Source organism: Erpetoichthys calabaricus, chromosome 10 (assembly GCF_900747795.2).
Source record: "Erpetoichthys calabaricus chromosome 10, fErpCal1.3, whole genome shotgun sequence".
NCBI classification, from domain to species: domain Eukaryota; kingdom Metazoa; phylum Chordata; class Cladistia; order Polypteriformes; family Polypteridae; genus Erpetoichthys; species Erpetoichthys calabaricus.
In genome coordinates this window covers 2641355-2663401 of record NC_041403.2, presented here as the reverse complement: position 1 = coordinate 2663401, position 22047 = coordinate 2641355, and the positions used below count along the sequence as shown (strand labels likewise).

At 40.0% G+C, this 22047-nt stretch overlaps 2 protein-coding genes across 2 annotated transcripts in view; both read right to left on the bottom strand.

The window, feature by feature from the left end:
- LOC127529379 (uncharacterized) overlaps positions 1-22047 on the bottom strand; it is a 773396-nt gene that overhangs the window by 623221 nt on the left and 128128 nt on the right. The gene's annotated exons all lie outside the window — the stretch shown is intronic.
- Positions 298-22047, bottom strand: part of LOC114658715 (interferon-induced protein 44-like) — an 87700-nt gene continuing 65950 nt past the window's right edge. Inside the window, exons 6-8 of the mRNA XM_028810756.2 lie at positions 17337-17505; positions 10335-10435; positions 298-6668 (exon numbers count right to left, since the gene is read on the bottom strand). Of these exons, the coding sequence (XP_028666589.1) occupies positions 6495-6668; positions 10335-10435; positions 17337-17505 (444 nt within the window). The 3' untranslated portion in view covers positions 298-6494. The remainder of the gene's footprint in view (positions 6669-10334; positions 10436-17336; positions 17506-22047) is intronic.

The window sequence follows — 22047 nt, the reverse complement described above, 5'->3', positions numbered from 1 at the left end:
CTTCACCTGTGGGGCACGTCTTCCCCGTGAACCCCACAGGCAATACACAGTCCCACAAGCACTTAAGCCAACACAAAAACACTTTTCTGGCACCACCACTCCTCCATCTAGCTTCGTCCTCCAGCTCTCGACTCTGGCTACTGAGTGGTGGTGGCTGGCCCCTTTTATAGCCCACCCAGAAGTGTTCCAGGTGCCTGACCACCTGGTCCCAATTGCACTTCTGGGTGGGGCTGAAGATTTGTCCAGCCGGGCTGTGGAGTCCATGCAGCACCCCCTTGTAACGTTATACCCAGGACATTTTCAAATTGCATTTCTTTAATTTACATTCTATTAATATATTTTCTGTACTAAATACCTGCAAAAGTCATCATGACTAATCAGTGTGCTGGAAGGCAAAGCAATGGAGGGATCACCACTGAGGATTAACATTTTTGGCTATTCTGAATTTACTGGAGACTATACTGCAAAGAGTGACATGGCTGCCTACATGCGTGGCAGGTCAAATATCACCAAAACTACAACAACATCTTTAAACTTTGTCACTTTAAATTTCATAAAGACATTTACCTGCTAGAGCGTTGACCCCAAATGCAGTAATTATTATGTCACTGTCTCAACTTCAACCTATCTCCTTGACCGAGTGTCAAATTCCTGGTTCCGCCGACCCTGTTTCCAGCTGCCTATGAACATTCTACCACACTGAATCGAGTCATCCACTCTCCATTTGGGGTGCGAGGCTGATGCACGATCCATTTGTTTCTCCCATCTCTGTGAACTGACTGTCCAAATGAGGGCCTGTACAAAATGATCCTGCAAAGAACGCTGTATGTGCTTTATTATACCATCAATGAGGTCTCATAAGTGTTGTTTCCCCAGTGCTATACAAAGTTGTTGTTAGCCCTCTTTTCTAGCTCACAGATTTTTCTCAAAGTGCTGAAATGTTACAGTATGCTACCTGAGTTGTGAACAACATGTATTAGATCATGTTTAGATGGCTAAGATGTTTAGATGCTTAAACTAAGAGATTTCAGAGTAAAGATGACTTTAACACTTTAACTCATTAGCTTATGCTAGTGTGAGGAGCTGGAACACATGACACTTGTGCTGTTTCATTGTAATGTGCCAACTTTGATTGGTTTTTGGGGAGATGAGAAAATATAAATTTACACACGCGAAACACAGTCCATTCTATAGCTGGCATGTCATTATATTGTTGTTTGTTCCCAGTCAGATGTTAGAAAGTATATTGTTTTATTTAACATCTTTAATAATTACACCTTTGATATTTCCATATACATTACTTTTGTTTATTAGAGATAACCATAGAACAGACAATGCAGTTTGAGCAGAACTAAATGCAGACTATTACTTTTTAAAATAATGAACAGAACCCAAGAAAAGTCATTTGGAATTGTTAACATAAAACGCAAAAAAGTTGCAGTGCCGAGATCGTTGGATCCACTACTCTACTATTATGGGCTGTACTTAACTAACTTATTTATATACCAATTGCTGTCACTTCTTTTTGAAAATGTGTTTTCTCTGAGAAAGGCTACTGTAATCTTAAATGTTAGTAGACATTTTCACAAACTGATTAAATGCACTTAGTGTTGAAACTGCAAGCACTTTTCCTACTCAGGTCTTCTCAACAATGTCTCGACTTGACTTGCTTGAATGTAATCCTTATAATTTGACACTTGATTTGAAACTTGAAGGTCAGGACTTTACGTTTACTTAAAACTTCCATATTGTCCCATTTCTGTTCTGAGGTGTTTCCATGTGGTGACTCAGCAAGCACTGTTCTTTTATATGCCTTAACTATCGACAGTCCACTTCTCATTTATCCCATTATTTAAAAAAGGGAATCTGGCTGAGCCAAGTAGCTGTAGACTGATAAGGTTAATCTGTAGATGGAAGCAATTATTAAGAAAAAAGTGTAAAGTATTAAACAATGTCACACACGTGCGCATGGGAGGCAGCTAAAGGGCTCGAGGGAAGGCAGTTCTGAGGCATGCCGGGATGTGGCAGAGTGTACTGATTCTTTTTTTCCTTTGCCTGTAGACCATTCTCGGGAGATCTCACCTGGCTCTCATGATGTCACTTCCGGGACCGAGCCAATGGAAGAAGACCTTAGCGGCTCCGGCCCCTGTGATGTCATCTCCGGGCTCAAACCAATGGCAGATGAACCTCAGCCAGACCCATATGACCTCACTTCCTGTCTTCCCCTTTAAAAGTCTAACCATTTTCCCTATGTGTCAGTCTTGTTTTGGACTCTGTTGTATGCACATCAGTGCTCTTTATTGAACAAACGACTTTGCAGCCAGGATACCACATTATACGGGTGGCTGCCCCAAACCTTTATCTGTGTAATGTCTCGTTATTGCAACAACAAATAATTTAAAAATGTAAAATCTGAATACACAATAAGAGTTTTAAAATTTGAAAGTACAACCTTTTGAGAAGAAACAACACATTTATGAACTTCTTTAATAAGTAAATTGACAATACAATATCCCAGATCTTAGTGTCACCTCACAAATGTAACCCTAGATTAGCAAACCCTGTCTTGCCTTACACATACCACTTCACTTTACTTTGGTAACAGAACAGGACGTCGTAACTTTGATTTCTTAAACCTCATTATCAATAGCTCATTAGTGAATAACGCAGTTTCTGATGCACTTAAAGTGTCAGTTATCAAATCATTACTTAAAAAGTCATACCTGAAACCTACATACACTTAATAATTACAAACCCATTTCAAATTTACCCTTTCTTTCTAAAATACTTCAAAAAGTAGTCACCACTCAGCTTCAGTCTCACTCTACACATCACAATTTATCTGAGAAATTCTAGTCTGGTTTCACCTCAGTCATAAAAACAGAAATGGCACTAACACATGTTGTAAACTACATTCTGATATTCTCTGATGAAGAAAACTCCACAGCAAGTATGCTGTTAAATTTAAATGCAGTGTTTGACACCATTGACCATATTTTATTACCGAGGGTGGAAAATGACATTTGGGGGCTCTAAGGCCCTGTGCTTGTCTGGTTTGGTTGTAACTTATAAAACTGTTATCAGTACAGAAGTGTGCTGACAGGACGCCATCACTATACACAGAAGGGTTCAGTGCTGGGTCCTTTACTGTTTTTATTTTACATGATTCCATTGGGAACTCTCATTAGAAAACATAACATTCATTTTCACTCATTTGACAATGACACCAAGTTACACCTTTCTTTTAGACCAGGTGACGTTTCTCCTATGCTGTCATAAATTAATTGTGTCACTGAGTTAAAGGAGTGGATGGATGAGACCACAACAACTTTTTGTCACTTTTTAACTAAATTGGAATCACCATTACTTTTACTGTCTCAGCCCACAATCTCAGCGTTATCTTTGACACTATCATGTCATTTAAACACACATTACAAAACCATCTGAAACATGCTTTTTCCATTTTAAAAATGTTGGAAGATTATGACAATTCCTAAATATGGAAAATACTGAGAAATTAATTCCTGCATTTATTTCTAGTAGAATTCCCTAATGCAATGCAGTGTTCTCTGGCTGTTTAAATTGTTCTTTATGCAGCTTTTAGTTAATTCAAAATGATTCTGTGAAATTTATTACAAGAAACCAGAAAATGTGAACACATAACCCCAGTTCTTAAACCCTTACACTGGCTCCCGGTTAAGTTTAGGGCAGATTTTAAACCCCCCCTTTTAATATAGAATGCCTTAAATGGCAGAGGTCTGGCTTACTTAACTGAACTTATCATGACTTACAAACCAGTGCTTACATTAAGATCTCAAGATGCCGGTGTGCTTATGATTCCAAGGATTAATAAAATAACAGTGGGAGGTCGAGCTTTTAGTTACAGGGCCCTTAAACTGTGGAGTGGTTTGCTTGTACTATAAGAGATGCCCCTTCGGTCTCAGCTTTCAAATCAGGCTGAAGACTCACGACTTCCATTTAGCACACCCTGACTAGAGCTGCTGGTCATAGTTCACCAATTGATAGACAGAGATTGTTGGTTTCCATTTATGTTTAATCAATTTCTACCTTGTTCTCTGTGTGTTTTACCAAATCTGTATTTATGTGCACACCAGTTCTGTATTTAGTAATTAGTACATTTTTGTGTGTGTTTGTTCACAGTGCTGTGTGCCTGCAATCAGTGAAGAGTGCTATACAAAAAAAAAAAAAAACAAGTTATAATGTAACCCAAGAGTTGTAGTGGACTCATCACTGTGTATATCCAGACAGTGTACAGAAGTGATCACAAAGGCTAATAAGTTGTGAGATTACATAGCGCCCTGATGTGTGGAGACATGGACGTTATGCTTAAGATTTTTAACACACTAGTGAGACCTCATCTGGAGTTCTGCATACAGTCTTTATATATGTAGCCACCGAAGCATAAGGCGAGATCATGCACGGGTAAAACGTGTGTTGAAAGAAATCTCTTGGTAGTTTTAAAAATATTTAGTGAAAGTTAAAAGAAAATAATCCACACAAAAATAAAAGAAAAAATAGTTACACACATAGAATAAAAAGCAAAGAAAAAGAAAAATGTATCTTCTCTAATTCTTGAGACACTTTAGTTATTTCTGTACTTAAAGGTACTTAATTTCTTCTTCTGTACGCCTTAAGCGTACGGTACAGTACTTAAATAAGCACTATTTTCTTAGAGTTATTTTACACACTCAAAGAGCCCGTAGGCCCTCAGGCACAGTCACGGTTTAAAACCATATGCCTCTACACCTTACACATGGCAAGGCTGTCACTAACTGAAGAATAAAGTTTACTCAAAGCTATTAGAAATGGCAAAAATATACCAATACAATTCTACTTATGGGGGTTATAGGAACCTCCCATAGATTATGCATTATCATCTAGTAAAATATTTATGAAGTTTATATAACTAGGAAAATGGCTCTTATAATATTTAATACACTACCGTGGCTGTTCGTTTGTCTGTCCAGGATTTTAAATCACTTGTAGCTCGCAAACCCTTTGAACTATTGGCCTGAAATTTTGTACACATATACCATCTGACGTCTATTATCTGCTTTCCGGGTGATGATTGACTGCCAAGATTATTCCTATTTTTATTTTTATTTTATTTTATTGTAGAATCAACTCTCGGCAGCGACCAGCAGGGCAGCAGTGCAGTGCATGCATAAGGGCGCAGCTCTCATTCCTATCACCTTCGACGTCACTTCCCCTACCTCTTCATATCTTAAATCATTCTTGAGGCAGATTGAAGACTTAAGTGCCAGCTTAAGTGAAAAATTAAAGAAAACGTACAAAGTAATTGCAACACAAACACTGACTTAATCAATTTTAACTTGAAAAGATGCAGATGAAAGAAGAGAAGAAGCGGGCCGCTAGGGTGGAGAAAAACGAGAGCAGCTCAGGAAGCAGCAAGCGCATCAACCTCTGAGCAAATGAGTGATAAACGTACAGAGAAAGAAAGAGGAGGAAAACTAGGAATGCTCAAGTCAAGTGTATTCACTGCATGTTATCGTGCAGTGTGTCATTACTGTTTTTTTATAATTAAAGATAAAGCCACAGTAAGCAAAGGCCAGAAAAGGGCAACTAGGCTTATCAGAGGACTGCAAGGTTTGAGCTATAAAGAAAAAACAAACCTCAACTTAAAAAGAGACATGGCTGAAGTGTTTAAAGTTGTGAAATAAAAATAATACAGTGGATTCTAGCTGTTACTTTAAAATGAGCTCAACAAGAACACTGGAACACAGGTAGGAACTTGTTAAAAGAAAATTTCACACTTTAGAAAAGTTTTCTTCATTACGGAGGGCCTCAGAAACTTAAGTGAGCAAGTGGTGTGGTCAGACTTCAAAGCCCTCCAAAACCTGACCTCATTTTGTAAAATTTGGTGAATGGGACTGGCAGATCTGTTGAGATGAATGGCCTGTTCTCACCAAAATTGCTCTAATGTTCTTATATGCAGTGATGGGTTGGAGTCTAATGTGTTTGTGTAGAATGTGAGGCAAGAACCAACTCTGTCCAGAGTACCAGCCCACTGCAAGTCTCACATGTACACACACACTTGCACTCATTTATATTGAGTAAATTTAGATTTTCCAGTCAACTTTCACATGTGCCTTGAGGAAACACATATGGAGATGGATGTGGGAGAATGGCAAGCAGAAGAACTGCAACTCAAATAACCACTAAACCCTACTATGGTGAGTTGTAAGCTACTGTATTTGTGTGCCAGACAAGAGTAAGACATTTGTACTTTTGGGTATATCGTAACATTGTGAGTAATAAGACTCTCAAAACCAAAGCTTTCCTCAATCTTATTTGAGTATGTCTTTAACAGTTGATGTTTAATGGACTTATGCATTTCATATAAACTTCAACTTATATTTCCCTTTAATTGTTGACCCTAACTGTAGCAACCTTAACATTATGACTTTAATATTCTACATGAAATTCATTCATTAGATAAAGGAGGTGCTTGTTCACTCTATCCTCTTTATCTCATCAAAGAAGGCATCAGCTTGTCTCAGGATTTCTTGCAGGGCTTTCAGGATCAGGATGTCCACCTTCATGTCCAGCTCTGTCTCACACCAGTAGTTTCTCACTGGCAAAATACAGGTAACTGGGACACCCACCATTTGACTGACTTTTATTACCTGGGAATAAATGGGAAAGAGTGAGTAGTTTAGAAAACACCTGAGAGCTCTGACATTTGGTAATAAAACTGACTGGCCTCCCAGACTATTGGATTAAATATTTTTAATTTTCATTTAATTTTTATGTACTTTTCACAGTTACTAACATTGACTAAAATATTTAAAAACATTCAATCCTTTGTATGTTGTTGTTTTGTTCACCTTTCTGTTCAAGGCAGGCTTGCTTGAACATCTAGGAGAAACTGGTAGAACAGAAGTTAGGTGTAGTTCAAATGTCACAAGGCTCCTATGTAAAATGCCATATAATTTCTGAACCTTCTACGAATGACCAAAACAATGTTTTGGATTTATTTAACAGTTCTTGAGTTAAAGAAGATGAAATCCAGATGTCAGATTCAGGTGAATACCAGCAGAGATTCAAGCAGAAATGCTCTCCCAAATCTGCTACAGTTTTATTGCAAAGGAGACAGAATGGCTGTAAATGAAGCACACACACAATCTTCTGCATCAGTTTTGATTAATCAGGAACAAGAATGTACTACCAACCACCATTTTAACAATTACACCAGCTTTCAGATGCTTGCCAAAGAACACGCTATTACTTGGATCAAGCACAATAAGTGCTGGAAATATGGCATTCACATCAGGCCACAGAGTTCACACTCAAAGTGAACAGCAGGATGTGTGGTCAGCAACATTTTGACCACCGTGAAGTGAATGATGTAGAAAAGGCACCAAAGAAATAAAATATGGTTAATGCCACAGAAGAAACTCTGTATGTTGACCTTATATTACAGGGGTGGGAGATGACATTTATGGGGATGTGGCAAAGAGCAAGGCTGTGCCGCAATTCGCCAAAACCAAAAGAGATGCGTTGTCCGACTTTATCATGTTGTCTTGCAGTGTGCTGTCATTTGTAGGCCATGTATTAGTTAGTGGTCCTTCATACGATATGAAAAGAATCAAACATGCAGTTGTCATCTGTGAGTGAGCCATAGGCATTCTCGCTGGTTTCTTGCTGTGGGTGGAGTGTTCATAAAGGCAAATAAGTCGTTTGAAGTTGAAGGAATTTGTACATTGCAACAACTCATATAGAAGGCAGAGGTCTAGTATTGATTTTGGCTTAAGCCCTGGTCATTAAACATCACTGATTTTGAGGTTTGGGTGACATCTTTGCCAGGGGAGATCAAGGGGAACTGAATTGAATGCAACACTTGCTGCTTACACTCAGCTCATCTGTCCTGCTGGTAGTCCTGTCAAAAGCACAGCAATTTTAACTGTGTGGTGCATCTGTTTTTGAACTGCAGTGCAGTTGTTATCGGCAGGTCTCCAATCTCCCAAACTCCTTGATCAATGATTGCGAGTCATTTCCTCACTGGCACTTGATGCTTTACGGCAGGGGTCCCCAACCACCGGTCCGCGACCCACTACCAGGCCGCAGCCGTCTGACAGCCGGGCTGTGAGAGAACTGCTGGCAACGGAGACTCACTCAGACTTTTCAGAACGCTTGGCGGGCGGGGCTTTGCAGCGGTGCAGAGAGAGGAGAGAGACCGAGGTGAGAGACTATTACAACAAAGTATTTTTATGGTCCCGACAGTTTCCCCATATGACACAAGTCTATAGAAATCGCGTTACTACGAAGTATATTCAGCAGATGTTTTCATTACAACGAAGTGACCTTGAAAAGCCTGAATGAATCATCCACAGAGCAGTTAGATCTGTGGTCGCAGCTCAGATGTGCACGTTTGCACAACGATCCCCAAACAGAAACATTGTAAAAAAAATTCTTTCTTCGAACTTTCCTCGTACTGTTTTTTTTTTTTTGCTGTTTTTGTTGTCTGTGGTTTTCATTGATTCCTTTTGCTTATTGCTTGTCAACATCTGAAAAACATCCATTGGAATTTAACTCATTGTCACCCTCCTATAGAAACGGCAGACACGAAAAAAACGATAGCAGTGTTAATGTTTGTGATGTGCAATCTGTTGGAATGGCAAATGCAAAGCATATGTCTTTGTTATATGCAAAAAAAGAAGAAAAATCTCAGGTTGCAAACATAGGCGAACTGCTTAATAACTTAATAATAATAGAAATGTTATGTAAATTGTGTATAAAACTGCCCCCCCCCCCCCCCCCCCCCCCCACCCCCCGACCGGTCTGTGGAAAAATTTGCATCTAATAAAGTGGTCCTTGCTGTCAGAAAGTTTGGGGACCACTGCTTTACGGAATACCCCAACCCCCAGATTATCTATGCTTTATGGGGGACATATTTACAATATTCTTGAGATTTATAAAGGTATATTGCTCAATTTATATTTAAATTTTATGCTGTGTTAAAAGTTTCTTTTTTTAATTTAATTTGTTCACGCACAGTACTGTATGTGGTTCAATTTGTGGTTCAAAAATGTGAAATTTGACTTCATCATCTTCAAATGTGATCTTGCTTTTGTAGGGGATTTGAACACAAATTAAACATTTTCTAGGGGTGGGAGTCATAGAAGAGGCTGGGAATGGCCGTTTCATTGGAAGAAGGCTAAGCCTGTTTAGGATGATTAAAGTCTTAGGCTTAATCCACCCTAATGTTTTAAAATAACTTGCTGCAAAGGATACCACAGAGCCACTGCAAATTCTTAAGTCACCAGCTTCATTCACAGCAGTACCTACACATTACTGGTGTTTGCCCATCATATATTCTTTTCAGCCCCATACACAGCCATTTTCTATTTTTACGGCTTGATTTTGTTATACGATGAAAATAAATGGTGCATTTCACGTGTCCTTTTGGAGTTACTGGTTGGGATGATGGAGATTTAGGCCTGATGTTAAGTGCAGCAGGTGTGTTTGGTTTTAGTTTTAGGAAATCTGATCATTTGACACACTTCTTGAACAATAGAAGATGAACCTGTGACAGCTAGATGGCAATGAACTTAAAAACTGTAGAACCTCTTGACCTTAGGGAAAATGCAGGGAAGACTAGATAGAACGGTGGAAGGAGAATGACGGGGAGATAACACTGTCTAACATGGTTGGCAGCTGCACAGAAAGGACCCTGACAGGTAAGATGAGGAAAAACAGTCAGGAGATGAACTGAAAGTCAAAAAAAAAACCCAAAAAAAACCAAAATGAGTGTCAATTTCAACAAGAGAAAATGATCATGTGCCAAACCCAAAACGAAAAATAAAAAACCTCAAAACCAAAATTGCCCAGTCATAATGTCAGAAACTGTGAAATTCAACTAGAGCACGGTGGAAGGTTTTATTATACAGAATAATCTTAAGCTTGAACAATGAAGGATCAGTGATGCCTATGATTACACACACTGACATCTGGGACTGTGCTCCCTTTCATTGGGTTGCCACATAATAGTAATCAACCCTTCAAGTGGTGGCACCAATCAATAAAAACAAAAACCTAATGGAAAAAAAATCAGCTCTTAAATCAAAATCAGTGTGGAAAACAAAAGTGAAGCCAAATTTCTCAAAATTCAAAACTGTAACAAGAAATATATTGGTCTTAGAGAATAATCTCTGAAGTCCTGTAAAAATTAACAAAGAAGTAGTGAGTAACAACACTAGTTTAGTATTAGTAACAGTCTTAAAATGAAAATTTAGAAGTCTGTTACTGGCTAACTTAAATAACATTACTAGTGCTAAGAAAAGTTAACTTACTGTTTCATGAATGTAGCGGCTCTCGTATACTTTGGTAAGGTCATCTTTAACGATGTTGCAGGCAAAATCTACCTTAGTGAGCAGCAAAAGCTGGGGAATTCCTGCAGGAAATGAGAAGATTACAGAATCCTGGTGAGAATCAAGTTCTGCTACTTTAAAATCTGTTCAACAAGAACAGAGGGACACAGTTGGAAACTTGTTAAGGATAAATTTTGCACATACATTAGGAAGTTTTTTTACAGAGAGAACCATAGACACATGGAATAAGCTACCAAATCAAGTGGTAGACAGTAAGACTCTATGGACCATCAAAACACGATTTGATGTTATTTTAGAGGAATTAGGTGGATAGGATTTGGCAAGCTTTGTTGGACTCAATGGCCTGTTCATGTCTAAAGTTTTCTAATGTTCTGAGGAGCTGTGTTCCCTCCACAAATTACTGTCATTGGATACCTGGAATATGAACTCGTGTCATGCCATCCATAAGGAGAGCAAATTCACAACTGTCTTAGTCCTGACAAGCTACAAGAGAACTTCTCTAGCTCATATAATAAACTAACATTTTGAAAGCAAGGCTATCTTTTCATATGAGACTAATTTACTTGATCTGTGCTACAAATGCATTAATCATCAAGACAGTAAAGACACTGTCACACACGTGTGCTTGGGAGTCAACCAGAGGGACCAGGAAACGACAATTCAACGCCAGGCCAGGGGGTGGTGGGGTGCACTGAACCGCTCTCTTTTCTCTCCGCAGACCAAACACGAGAAATCCTTCCTGTCCCTGCCCCAAAGATGTCACTTCCTGTGATCCAGCTATAAAAACCCCTCATCCTCCATTCTTAAACAGTTCTGTTTTGGACTCTAACAAGTACACATTGTACTCTACTTTAAAGCCTTTTGCAGCTAGGGAAACTATACGGGTGGCTGCCCCAAACCTTTGTTGTGTGTCCGGCTGTTTCTTTCACAGACACTATTATCTATCTATCTGTCTATTCCAGATAAAATTCTGTTACAATGAAGTGCCAGGGACCTCAAAAATACTTTGTTGTAATAAAATTTCATAGTAATTAGATTCTGTATTTGTCGCTATAGTGCTTTCTTTAACTTGCGTCCAGGCGTTTGCAATCATTTCAATAGCTTCTTTCACTGTCTTCATTTTCATCTCCTCTTGTCTACAAGTTATGCTCAGCATTTCCTTGCAATAATATACTTTCAGGGTGCAAATGATGCCCAAATTCAATGGATGATGAACTGCCGTGCAATTGGGTGGGAGGAACTCAACGCGAACATTATATAAATGTGGAAGCATGCTGTGAGCAACACATTAATCAATCAGAAGCAGAATCGTCCTTTTGTTCTTCTTCATATTGTGAGGTTTTTGAACTGTTTTGGGACCCCCTGAAGTGCATCCTGAAGCACGAAGCTGCGTCTGTGGAAGATTGCTTGTCCTTTGTGGGGGCAACAGCAGGCTCACAGTGCCGAGTTGATTGAGATCACGCTATATGCTCCTGTCATCAATGCATGATACAAGGAACATTATAAATGCAGGGAACAGTATAACCACTGACCTGGCCCCACTCTGCCCATTTGCTGTGTCTGTGTATAGGAGAGTGTTAGCTCCCGCTGTTCCTGTTTCAAGTTGAATAAAGCTGGTTTTGCTAAACTACTGAGACCCAGCCTCGTGTTTTGGGGTGTAAGACATGGACTCACGTGTCTGTCTATCCATCTATCCATCTATCTATCTATTGTGAGGATTCTGAACTGTTTTGGGCCCCCCCATAAAAACCCATCCCCCCCACCCCCCACCCCCAACGGGATGACACACTGAAGCGCGACTGCTGCATCGGCAATGGGTGATGCAAGGAACATTATAAATGCAGGGAACAATATAACTTGGCCACTGACTTGGCCCTGACTCTGCCCATTTGCTGTGTCTCTGTATAAGTGAGTGGTAGATCCCTCTACAATTAATAGCCATGCTGTTCTTATTTCAAGTTGAATAAAGCTGTTTTTTCCTAAAGTATTGAAACTCAGCCTCGTATTTTGGCATGCAAGACAGTGACTCACACGTCACAATATCCTCATCAAGTTGTTGCAGCAAGTTTCCCAAAATGTCTTGAGCTCATCCAAGCTCATCCAAGCTTGCTGGTTTGCTTTATACTCGCAGGGAAGGAATGTAACACGCTTAAAACAGTGAGGATTGGTCGACTTGCCAGTGATGAGAGGAATAATTTTGTTGTTGTCAGTTGAATTGCAGTAAAGTAGAGCTGTTAATCTTTATTTAATGTTTTTTTCCTCCTTGGCACAGATCACCTTTGAGTGCCAAAGTGTGATGCAGTAGCAGCTGGTAGAAGATTTCAGTCTCATCAGCATTGTCCTCAGACTCATAAGCTGAAATGATTTTCCTGATTTCACCTGCACGCCATTCGTCTGCTTTTTCAATTGAAACTGCAGATTCTTCTTCACAGATTGCTTTAGCTGCAATTCCAAAAAGACCCTGAAAGTGAATTAGCCCACCCCAACTGGCAGTAAAATCTTCGTGGCCCAAGGAGATAGACAGTGACTTTGCTTTTTCTTGAATGAGTGACCAACTAATAGGAATGTTTCTTGAACGAGCATCACTGAACCACGTCAAAACTGCTTTTTTGACATCAAATGCAGCAGTTTGCATACGTTTGCACCCTGAGATTCTTCTTCTATTTTTGCTTAATCTTTCAAGAAAGTTGACAGTGTCGGTTGTGAAATTCCAAATTCACTGCCAACGTCTTTTTTTTCTTTTTGCCGGAATCGGGAGCTGGGAAAAGATCGAAGAAAGAGAAACAATTACAATGTTTCTGCGACCACAGAACTAACTGGTCTGTGAATGATTCTTTCAGGTAACGAGATTTTATAGACTCTGTCTTATGGGGAAACTGTCTGGACCATAAAAATGCTTTATTGTAATGAAACGTTTGCTGTAACAATATAGTGCCTTTTCTATCTATCTATCTAATTTTTATTTTGATGCAAAAAGTACACAAATTCTAAATACGGGCTCAGTTCGCCTTCCTCTTTTATGACAAGATGTCATATGACAACTTTTATGACAACTCTTTTAGGAAGGATGTCGAATTTTTGTGGACACATGGGGTTGAGGGTGACAAGAGTTGACATTCAGGGTAGAGGGTGATAATCGGCTGTAAACGTCAACAAAACTCACTGTTTTTACAGGCAGAGACAGCTAACACCCTTTGACAGTGCACTGCACACAGCAACAGATGCTTTATGCTGGATTTATGTGAGAAACTATTGATTTGTGTGCTCAATCAACAATCGCATTCAGTCTCAGACTGTGATATGCACAATTTCTAGCTGGTATACACAGATCTGGGTTGTGGGGAAATCTCACCTGCATCTAGAATGACACATATGGGACCGGGATATGGGGGTAAAGTTCACACTGGCATTGCCAACAACAGTTGTAGAAAGTAAAAATCAAAACAGATTCAGAAACTAATAACTATTTGAGTTATCTACAACCAGTGTGAACGGCACTATATAGCGCCCGACCCGGCACAGACTCAGACAGAGGCACGTACTTAAATAAAGCACACTCCTTTATTTTTCTTCAGCCGTGGGGCACGCCTTCCCCGTGTCCCACAGGCCCAACATAGTCCCAGAACACTCACAATATCACAATACAATTCTCTCTTCTTTCTTTACCACCACTCCTCCTCAGGCTTAGTCCTCCTCCTCCCGACTCTGGTTCTCCCAAGTGGTGGTGGCTGGCCCTTTTTATATCCCACCCGGAAGCGTTCCAGGTGCTTGATCACCTGACCTTAATTGCCCTTCCGGGTGAGGCTGAAGATCTGACCAGCCGGGCTGCTGACTCCATGCAGCTCCCTCTGGCGGCCATCCGAGCCCCCAACCAGGCTGTGGAGGACTCCATCTCCCATGGAGCCACGTGCCGGGTTGGGGAATCATTGGCCACCAAGAGTCCCGGGGGAGGTATTGAACAGTCCATGGCTGCTCCCCCGGAACATACACAGTAGGGGCATCCCGGCCGGGCATGGAACCCAGCTGTCCATCACACCAGTCATGAAATGAGTTGTTCCATTTGTTAGTACCGAAATAAAATCTATTTTATGTTTCAATGCTTTGAAGATGAAGGCACATTTCATTAGTAATGCAAAATGTACTCTGTTAACAGAAACACATAGACACAAACACTGTCAAAGCAGTATCCTTCATTTTTTTTTTTTTTCTAGACGAGAACAGGCCATTCAGCCCAACAAAGCTCGCCAGTCCTATCCACTTATTTCTTCCAAGGAAACATCAAGTCGAGTTTTGAATGTCTTACTGTCTACCACACTACTTGGTAGCTTATTCCAAGTTTCTATCATTCTTTATGTAAAGAAAAACTTCCTAATGTTTGTGCGAAATTTACCCTTAACAAGTTTCCAACTGTGTCCCCGTGTTCTTGATGAACTCATTTTAAAATAACAGTTTCGATCCACTGGACTAATTCCCTTCATAATTTTAAACACTTCAATCAGGTCACCTCTTAATCTTCTTTTGCTTAAACTGTAAAGGCTCAGCTCTTTTAATCTTTCCTCATAATTCAACCCCTGTAGCCCTGGAATCAGCCTAGTCGCTCTTCTCTGGACCTTTTCCAGCGCTGCTATGTCCTTTTTGTAGCCTGGAGACCAAAACTGCACACAATACTCAAGATGAGGCCTCACCAGTGCATTATAAAAGGTTGAGCAGAACCTCCTTGGACTTGTACTCCACATGTCAAGATGCTATATATCCTAACATTCTGTTAGCCTTCTTAATGGCTTCTGAAAACTGTCGGGAAGTCGATAGCTTAGAGTCCACTATGACTCCTAAATCCTTCTCATAAGGTGTACTCTCGATTTTCCAACCGCCCATTGTGTATTCAAACCTAACATTTTTACTTCCAATGTGTAATACTTTACATTTACTGACATTAAATTTCATCTACCACAAATCTGCCCAAGCCTGTCTGCTATCCAAGTCCTTCTGTAATGATATAACGGATTCCAAATTATCTGCTAATCCTCCTATCTTGGTATCATCTGCAAACTTAACCAGCTTGTTACTTATATTCCTATCTAAATCATTCATATATATTAAAAATAGCAGCGGCCCTAGCACTGACCCCTGCTGGTCACCACTCTTAATATCGGCCAGTTCTGATGAGGTTCCTCGCACCATCACCCTCTGCTTCCTGTCTGAGCCAATTCTGCACCCATCTACAAACATCACTATGTACTCCCACCTCTTTTAATTTGATGCCCACCCTCTCATGTGGCACCTTATCAAATGCTTTCTGAAAGTCCAGATCAATAATCTCATCTGCTCCACTTTGATCGTATCCTTTTGTTGCCTCCTCATAGAAGTCCAGCATGTTAGTAAAACACGACCTCCCTCTTCTGAACCCATGCTGACTGTTCCTAATAACTCATCTTTTTACCAGGTGTTGCTCAATCACATCCTTAATAATTCCATCCATCCATCCATCCATTTTCCAACCCGCTGAATCCGAACACAGGGTCACGGGGGTCTGCTGGAGCCAATCCCAGCCAACACAGGGCACAAGGCAGGAACCAATCCTGGGCAGGGTGCCAACCCACCGCAGTCCTTAATAATTCCTTCCATTAATTTTCCTGTGATGCATGTTAAGCTTACTGGCCTATAGTTGCTTGGATATGCCCTGTCACCCTTTTTATATAATGGGATGATATTTGCCCTTTTCATGGATGAACACAAATCTGAAAATGCTAAATTTGTGTATATCTTTTATTTTTTTAGGCAAATTCATGTTCATAAGTATCATTCTTAAAATGTCACAAACTTAAAGCATGTATGTGTTATACTTGAATGGTACTTTGGCAAATGGGATGCAGTGTCTCAGTAAGGAGTAATTGAAGACAAGCAACATTGATTGAGTTCATTTTCTATTTCTGGATTTGCACATGGACATAAGCAATAATAAATGTAAAGCTCACGTACGACACCTAAAAAATAACAGAACAATGAATGTCTTTCAAGAGCCGTGAAATAATGGATTAATGTAAAATGACAAAATAAAAATAGGAGGGAGAAACATGTAAAATTAAAGCATCAGGAGCTCATGTTGATGAAAATTCAATTAATTTACTCATCCATTAAATATTACTCATTAGTACATTTTTTACCCGGCTAATTTTGCAAACAAACATGTTGCAACAGGAAATGTTACAAACGTAATGGATTGATTGTCAGACAAACGTATTTTAAAAGCACATTGTTATAAAAACAGTTTTAAAGACTTTGTTTAAATGAAAACATTCTGTATAATCTTGGAAATCACTTACTCAGCCATACTTGTTGTTACTCTGGAGGAGTCCCCTTGTCTATCACAAGCTAAATCTACACCCTGCATTATATTTTAAAATTTATAATTGCCAATAGTAATTTACCTAAATGATACAGTAGTTGGGAAACCATTATAAAACTATTGTTATTGTTAGTATTTATACATTTTATATTGTATTACAGAAAAAGGCCAAATATTGTTCTCTTGAATATTGGGGGTACTTTTAACTAAAAGAAATTGATTTCTGTGGTATCAAATAGGTATCAAGTACAGTATCATGAAATGTCACTGTTATTGATACTGAATACAGAAATTCTGATATTGTGACATCCCAACCAGCAGTATGGGGATGTCAGGAACTAACTCTGAATTGGACATCTATAAACGTACTCTAAATTGAAACTGTGGATCCATCTAAATTACAAACATTTAAGAGGGGGAAAGAAGAAGAAAGAACAAGAAAGAAACAAGAACATTTGGAGAAAATCCACACAGACACTGACTGGATTGGGATTTGAACCCAGTACAATAGAGGTGTAGGGCTAACCACTGAGCTTCTCTGCATATGATGATTTATGTGAATAGACATTTTTTTAAATCAGGTTCTACTGCATTAGCAATAATATGCACTTGCTCACCTAGGCTACAGGCTTTGTCTTGAATTATCTGGAGCATTTTCAGCAGTCCTTTGTCCAAGAGGCTTGCTGTGGAGGCATCAACGACATAGACGATGCAGTGCACCTGATCTGCCAGACTGGGCCTCTCTGTGCATTTCTTGCATGTTGACATTGCAGTGATGGGATCAAACTGACAAGAAAAGATGAGTCATATGTGTTACCCAATATGCCAAAGTTGGTTTTATACCCTTGTGTCTACTAATCTATTTTATGTGGTTCTCAAGCAGTATCAGCTCTGTATCCCATTTCTCAGGACTTAATAAGACAGTTACATTAAAGGAGCCCTGCCTGGCAAAATTCAGTAGTGAACTAACTAGAAAATGCTAACACAGTGTAACACTCGTGTGCACTCAGGGACTAAGATAACTGAAATGAAAGCCAAAGTATTTTCAATAAGAGTAATAATAAAATTTAATAAAGTGTTGGTATACAACATGGAATCATTTTTTAATTATTTGTTTTTAATAATCCCAAATAGGCATACAGTGGCTGAAGAGTATTCACAGATAGCAGATTCTAACTCAAGCAAAGCAAAAATGACATTGATTGGTGTTCTGTTGTTGGTTGTGCAGTGTCCATGACTAACTGTACATTTTTTTAACATAACATTCTTGAAAGAAGTACGCAAAGGAGATTTATAAATTACTTTTGAAGCCTCAGGGTAAAATTGTTGGCTGTTTTAGCCCATGATGGAGAGGAGAACTGGAGCTTTAAAGATACCTTCTACTGTCAAGAAATACTGAATAATTCTAATGTGCAGATAATGCAGCTGTGAAGTTGAAATACTGAGGACTTACTTGATTATGCCATGCTTACAGAGTGACACTGACAGAATTTATTTTTTTTTTACATTCATTCAGTGTATCTCGTTGCATCCGTTCTCTACAGACCTGACATGCAGTGACTTGTAGACATGCAGTTTAAAAGGCCGATTTTGTTCTCTTTTTGTTTTGGATGATACCACTCTGCATGGTCACGACTCATGAATGTATTTAATAAATGCATGGCTTGGATTATTTGGCATCTTTAGAAACACCTTTCTGTTCCATCCATCCATCCATTATCCAACCCGCTATATCCTAACTATAGGGTCACGAGGATCTGCTGGAGCCAATCCCAGGGCGCAAGGCAGGAAACAAACCCCGGGAATGGCACCAGCCCACCGCAGTGCACACACACACACACACACACACACACACACACACACACACACACACACCAAGTACACACTAGGGACAATTTAGAATCGCCAGTGCACCTAACCTTTGGACTGTGGGAGGAAACTGGAGCACCCGGAGGAAACCCACGCAGACACGGGGAGAACATGCAAACTCCATGCAGGGAGGACCCAGGAAGCGAACCCGGGTCTCCTAACTGCGAGGCAGCAGCGCTACCCACTGCGCCACTGTGCCGCCGTTTCTGTTCCAGTCTGAAAAATATTGATTGAGATGCATTGTTTAGTTAATTAATGTTTTGTTGTAGTAGGGTTCCAGGGTGACTTTATTCTCCCTTTCAGACTTTTTACCACCTAGACTGAATGTCACAATACCATCAGTAGCCCTTCTACAGTTATTTTTATGAGCCTGGATAATGATATTGTATTTCAATATTTGCCATTTGTACATATATCCTCAGATTATATATCCTCAGGCTATTAGGCAGAATAACAGAACACACAGTTCATAAATTAACTTAAGATTTATGATTGTGCCCAGAATATAGATAAAGTAAAAAAGAGTGTAAAAAAAATAACACAACCTAGATAATAGGTTACCACGTGGCTCTATGTCTTACTATGGTTGATTGATTTGAGAGTCTAGGCCTGGATTATATGAGTTCTCTTGTGGTAGACACAGCAATTTGGTATTGGACAAATAATTGGAGTGGTGGATGCAATTATCTGTCTGCTCCACAATGCTGGACAAAACTGCCAGCACTGTGGGGATTCTGTGTTTTGTTGTCTTAAGTGCCCTGAGTACCATCCAGCCATCCAGGTGGATGAGCTTATGGGGCCTTGGATAACGGTCTGTCTGTCAGGCCGACCACAGCCTGTGAGACACATGGACTGTGTGAGCAATACTGGAGTATCACAAGGAACAGGCCTCTCTGCTTTTCTCTTCACTCTGATAGATAGATAGATAGATAGATAGATAGATAGATAGATAGATAGATAGATAGATAGATAGATAGATAGATAGATAGATAGATAGATAGATACTTTATTAATTCCAAGGGGAAATTCACATACTCCAGCAGCACCTTACTGATACAAAAAAACAATATTAAATTAAAGAGTGATAACAATGTAGGTAAAAACAGACAATAACTTTGAATAATGTTAACATTTACCCCCCCGGGTGGAATTGAAGAGTCACATAGTGTGGGGGAGGAACAATCTCCTCAGTCTGTCTGTGGAGCAGGACGGTGACAGCAGTCTGTCGCTGAAGCTGCTCCTCTGTCTGGAGATGATCCTGTTCAGTGGATGCAGTGGATTCTTCATAATTGACAGGAGTCTGCTCAGCGCCCATCGCTCTGCCATAGATGTCAAACTGTCCAGCTCCGTGCCTACAATAGAGCCTGCCTTCCTCACCAGTTTATCCAGGCGTAAGGCGTCCTTCTTCTTTATGCTGCCTCCCCAGCACACCACCGCGTAGAAGAGGGCGTTCGCCACAACCGTTTGATAGAACATCTGCAGCATCTTATTGCAGATGTTGAAGGACGCCAGTCTTCTAAGGAAGTATAGCCAGCTCTGTCCTCTCTTGCACAGAGCATCAGTATTGGCAGTCCAGTCCAATTTATCATCCAGCTGCACTCCCAGGTATTTATAGGTCTGCACAATCTGCACACAGTCACCTCTGATGATCACGGGGTCCAGGAGGGGTCTGGGCCTCCTAAAATCCACCACCAGCTCCTTGGTGTTGCTGGTGTTCAGATGTAGGTGGTTTGAGTCGCACCATTTAACAAAGTCCTTGATGAGATTCCTTTACTCCTCCTCCTGCCCATTCCTGATACAGCCCACGATAGCAATATCGTCAGCGAACTTTTGCACGTGGCAGGACTCTGTACACCTCTGACTAGAAATATAACAGCAGGTCGTGTCACTTGAAGAAATTTGCAGATGATTCTGCACTTATGGAGTGTGTTGATAAAAGGGACGAGACAAAGGAGAGGTGTAAAACGTTGTTTCTTGGTGCAAAGAGAACTGTCTTAACATCATCAAAACCAAGGAACTACTTATTGACTTTAGCTGTACCAAAGAGCCTCTATAGATTTTCAGATTGTGGATATGGAAGTGGTTCTACTCCTACAAGTATTTCGGGGTCCACATCAATGACATGTTGGTCTGGTCTCACAGAGAAAAAAACATAAGCAATGACAGAACAGGCACTTGTTCCTTAGGGAACTGTGTTCTTTTAATTTGTGAAATGACATCCTTAACATCTTCTACAATTCTGTGATGGCCAATGTGGTATACTGGATTGGTAACATCACTTTAAGAGAGGCCCACTCAAGCAATAAGTTAATTAAAAGGGCAGGCTCACATACAGAACATACTCTGAAATCCCCAGAGGTCATAATAAAGGAGAGAATAAAAATAAAACTGAGTGACGTTATGAACAATGCTGTACATCGTCTCTGTGACACACTAAAACCAAGGATTTTCAGTCAACAAATAATCCAGCAGAAGTGTGTGAGGAAATGCTACTGGGATCCTTTGTACCAACAGCAAAATGTCTACATAGTGCCTTACTGTGACGGGGACTGCCAAGTTTGACATATTCTTTCTTTTAATTTTCTTGCTTTTTAGTCATTCTGGTGTGTTCAGACCATGATGTGTGTATTTTAATTTATTTATTCAACTATGTATTTAAAGAAACTGTGTAAAAAGGCAGTTTTATCTATCTATCTGTTCCAACGTGGTTCAGCATGGCCCTTGGATGGAATGGTAGAAGCAGATAGCATGGCTGTCTACTCAGAGAAACAAGGAGAGTACTACATGCCTCTGCAGGCATCAATTTACCCATGACACACCTCTGGCACCAATGGGAGTGTATTGCATCAGGTCCCATTTGTCGTGTTTCAGCCAAGGCAGCTCAGATTGTGTTCATATGTTTAATTTTGTTTATTTTATTAATTTCTTCCGATATCAGTGTGGATTATTTAGTTTTCCTGTGTCAATGTGTATTGTATCTGCTATATTCCTTGTGTTTTCTGGGTGGGGTGGCACCACAGGGAACTGCTCCAGCTTTATAAAGTTTGAGGAAAACCCACAGTCCTTTGCGGTTCATTGTGAATGTGCTCATGATGGTGGTGAGTCCTCCTGTTTCTGGTGCTCATTTTTTTGATTATTCTGATTCAGTGACTGATTGTGACTCTTTTGCACTGTTATTAATATTGAATACAGAAATTCTAAATTGGATACCTATAAACTTACTCTAAATTAAAACTGTGATTCCATCTAAATTAAAAATATTTAAGAGGGGGGAAAGAAACGAGAACACTTGGAGAAAATCCACAAGGACACTGATTGGGTTGGGATTTGAACCCAGTACAATAGAGGTGTAGGACTAACCACTGAGCTGCTCTGCATATTACAGTAATCCCTCCTCCATCGCGGGGGTTGCGTTCCAGAGCCACCCGCGAAATAAGAAAATCCGCGAAGTAGAAACCG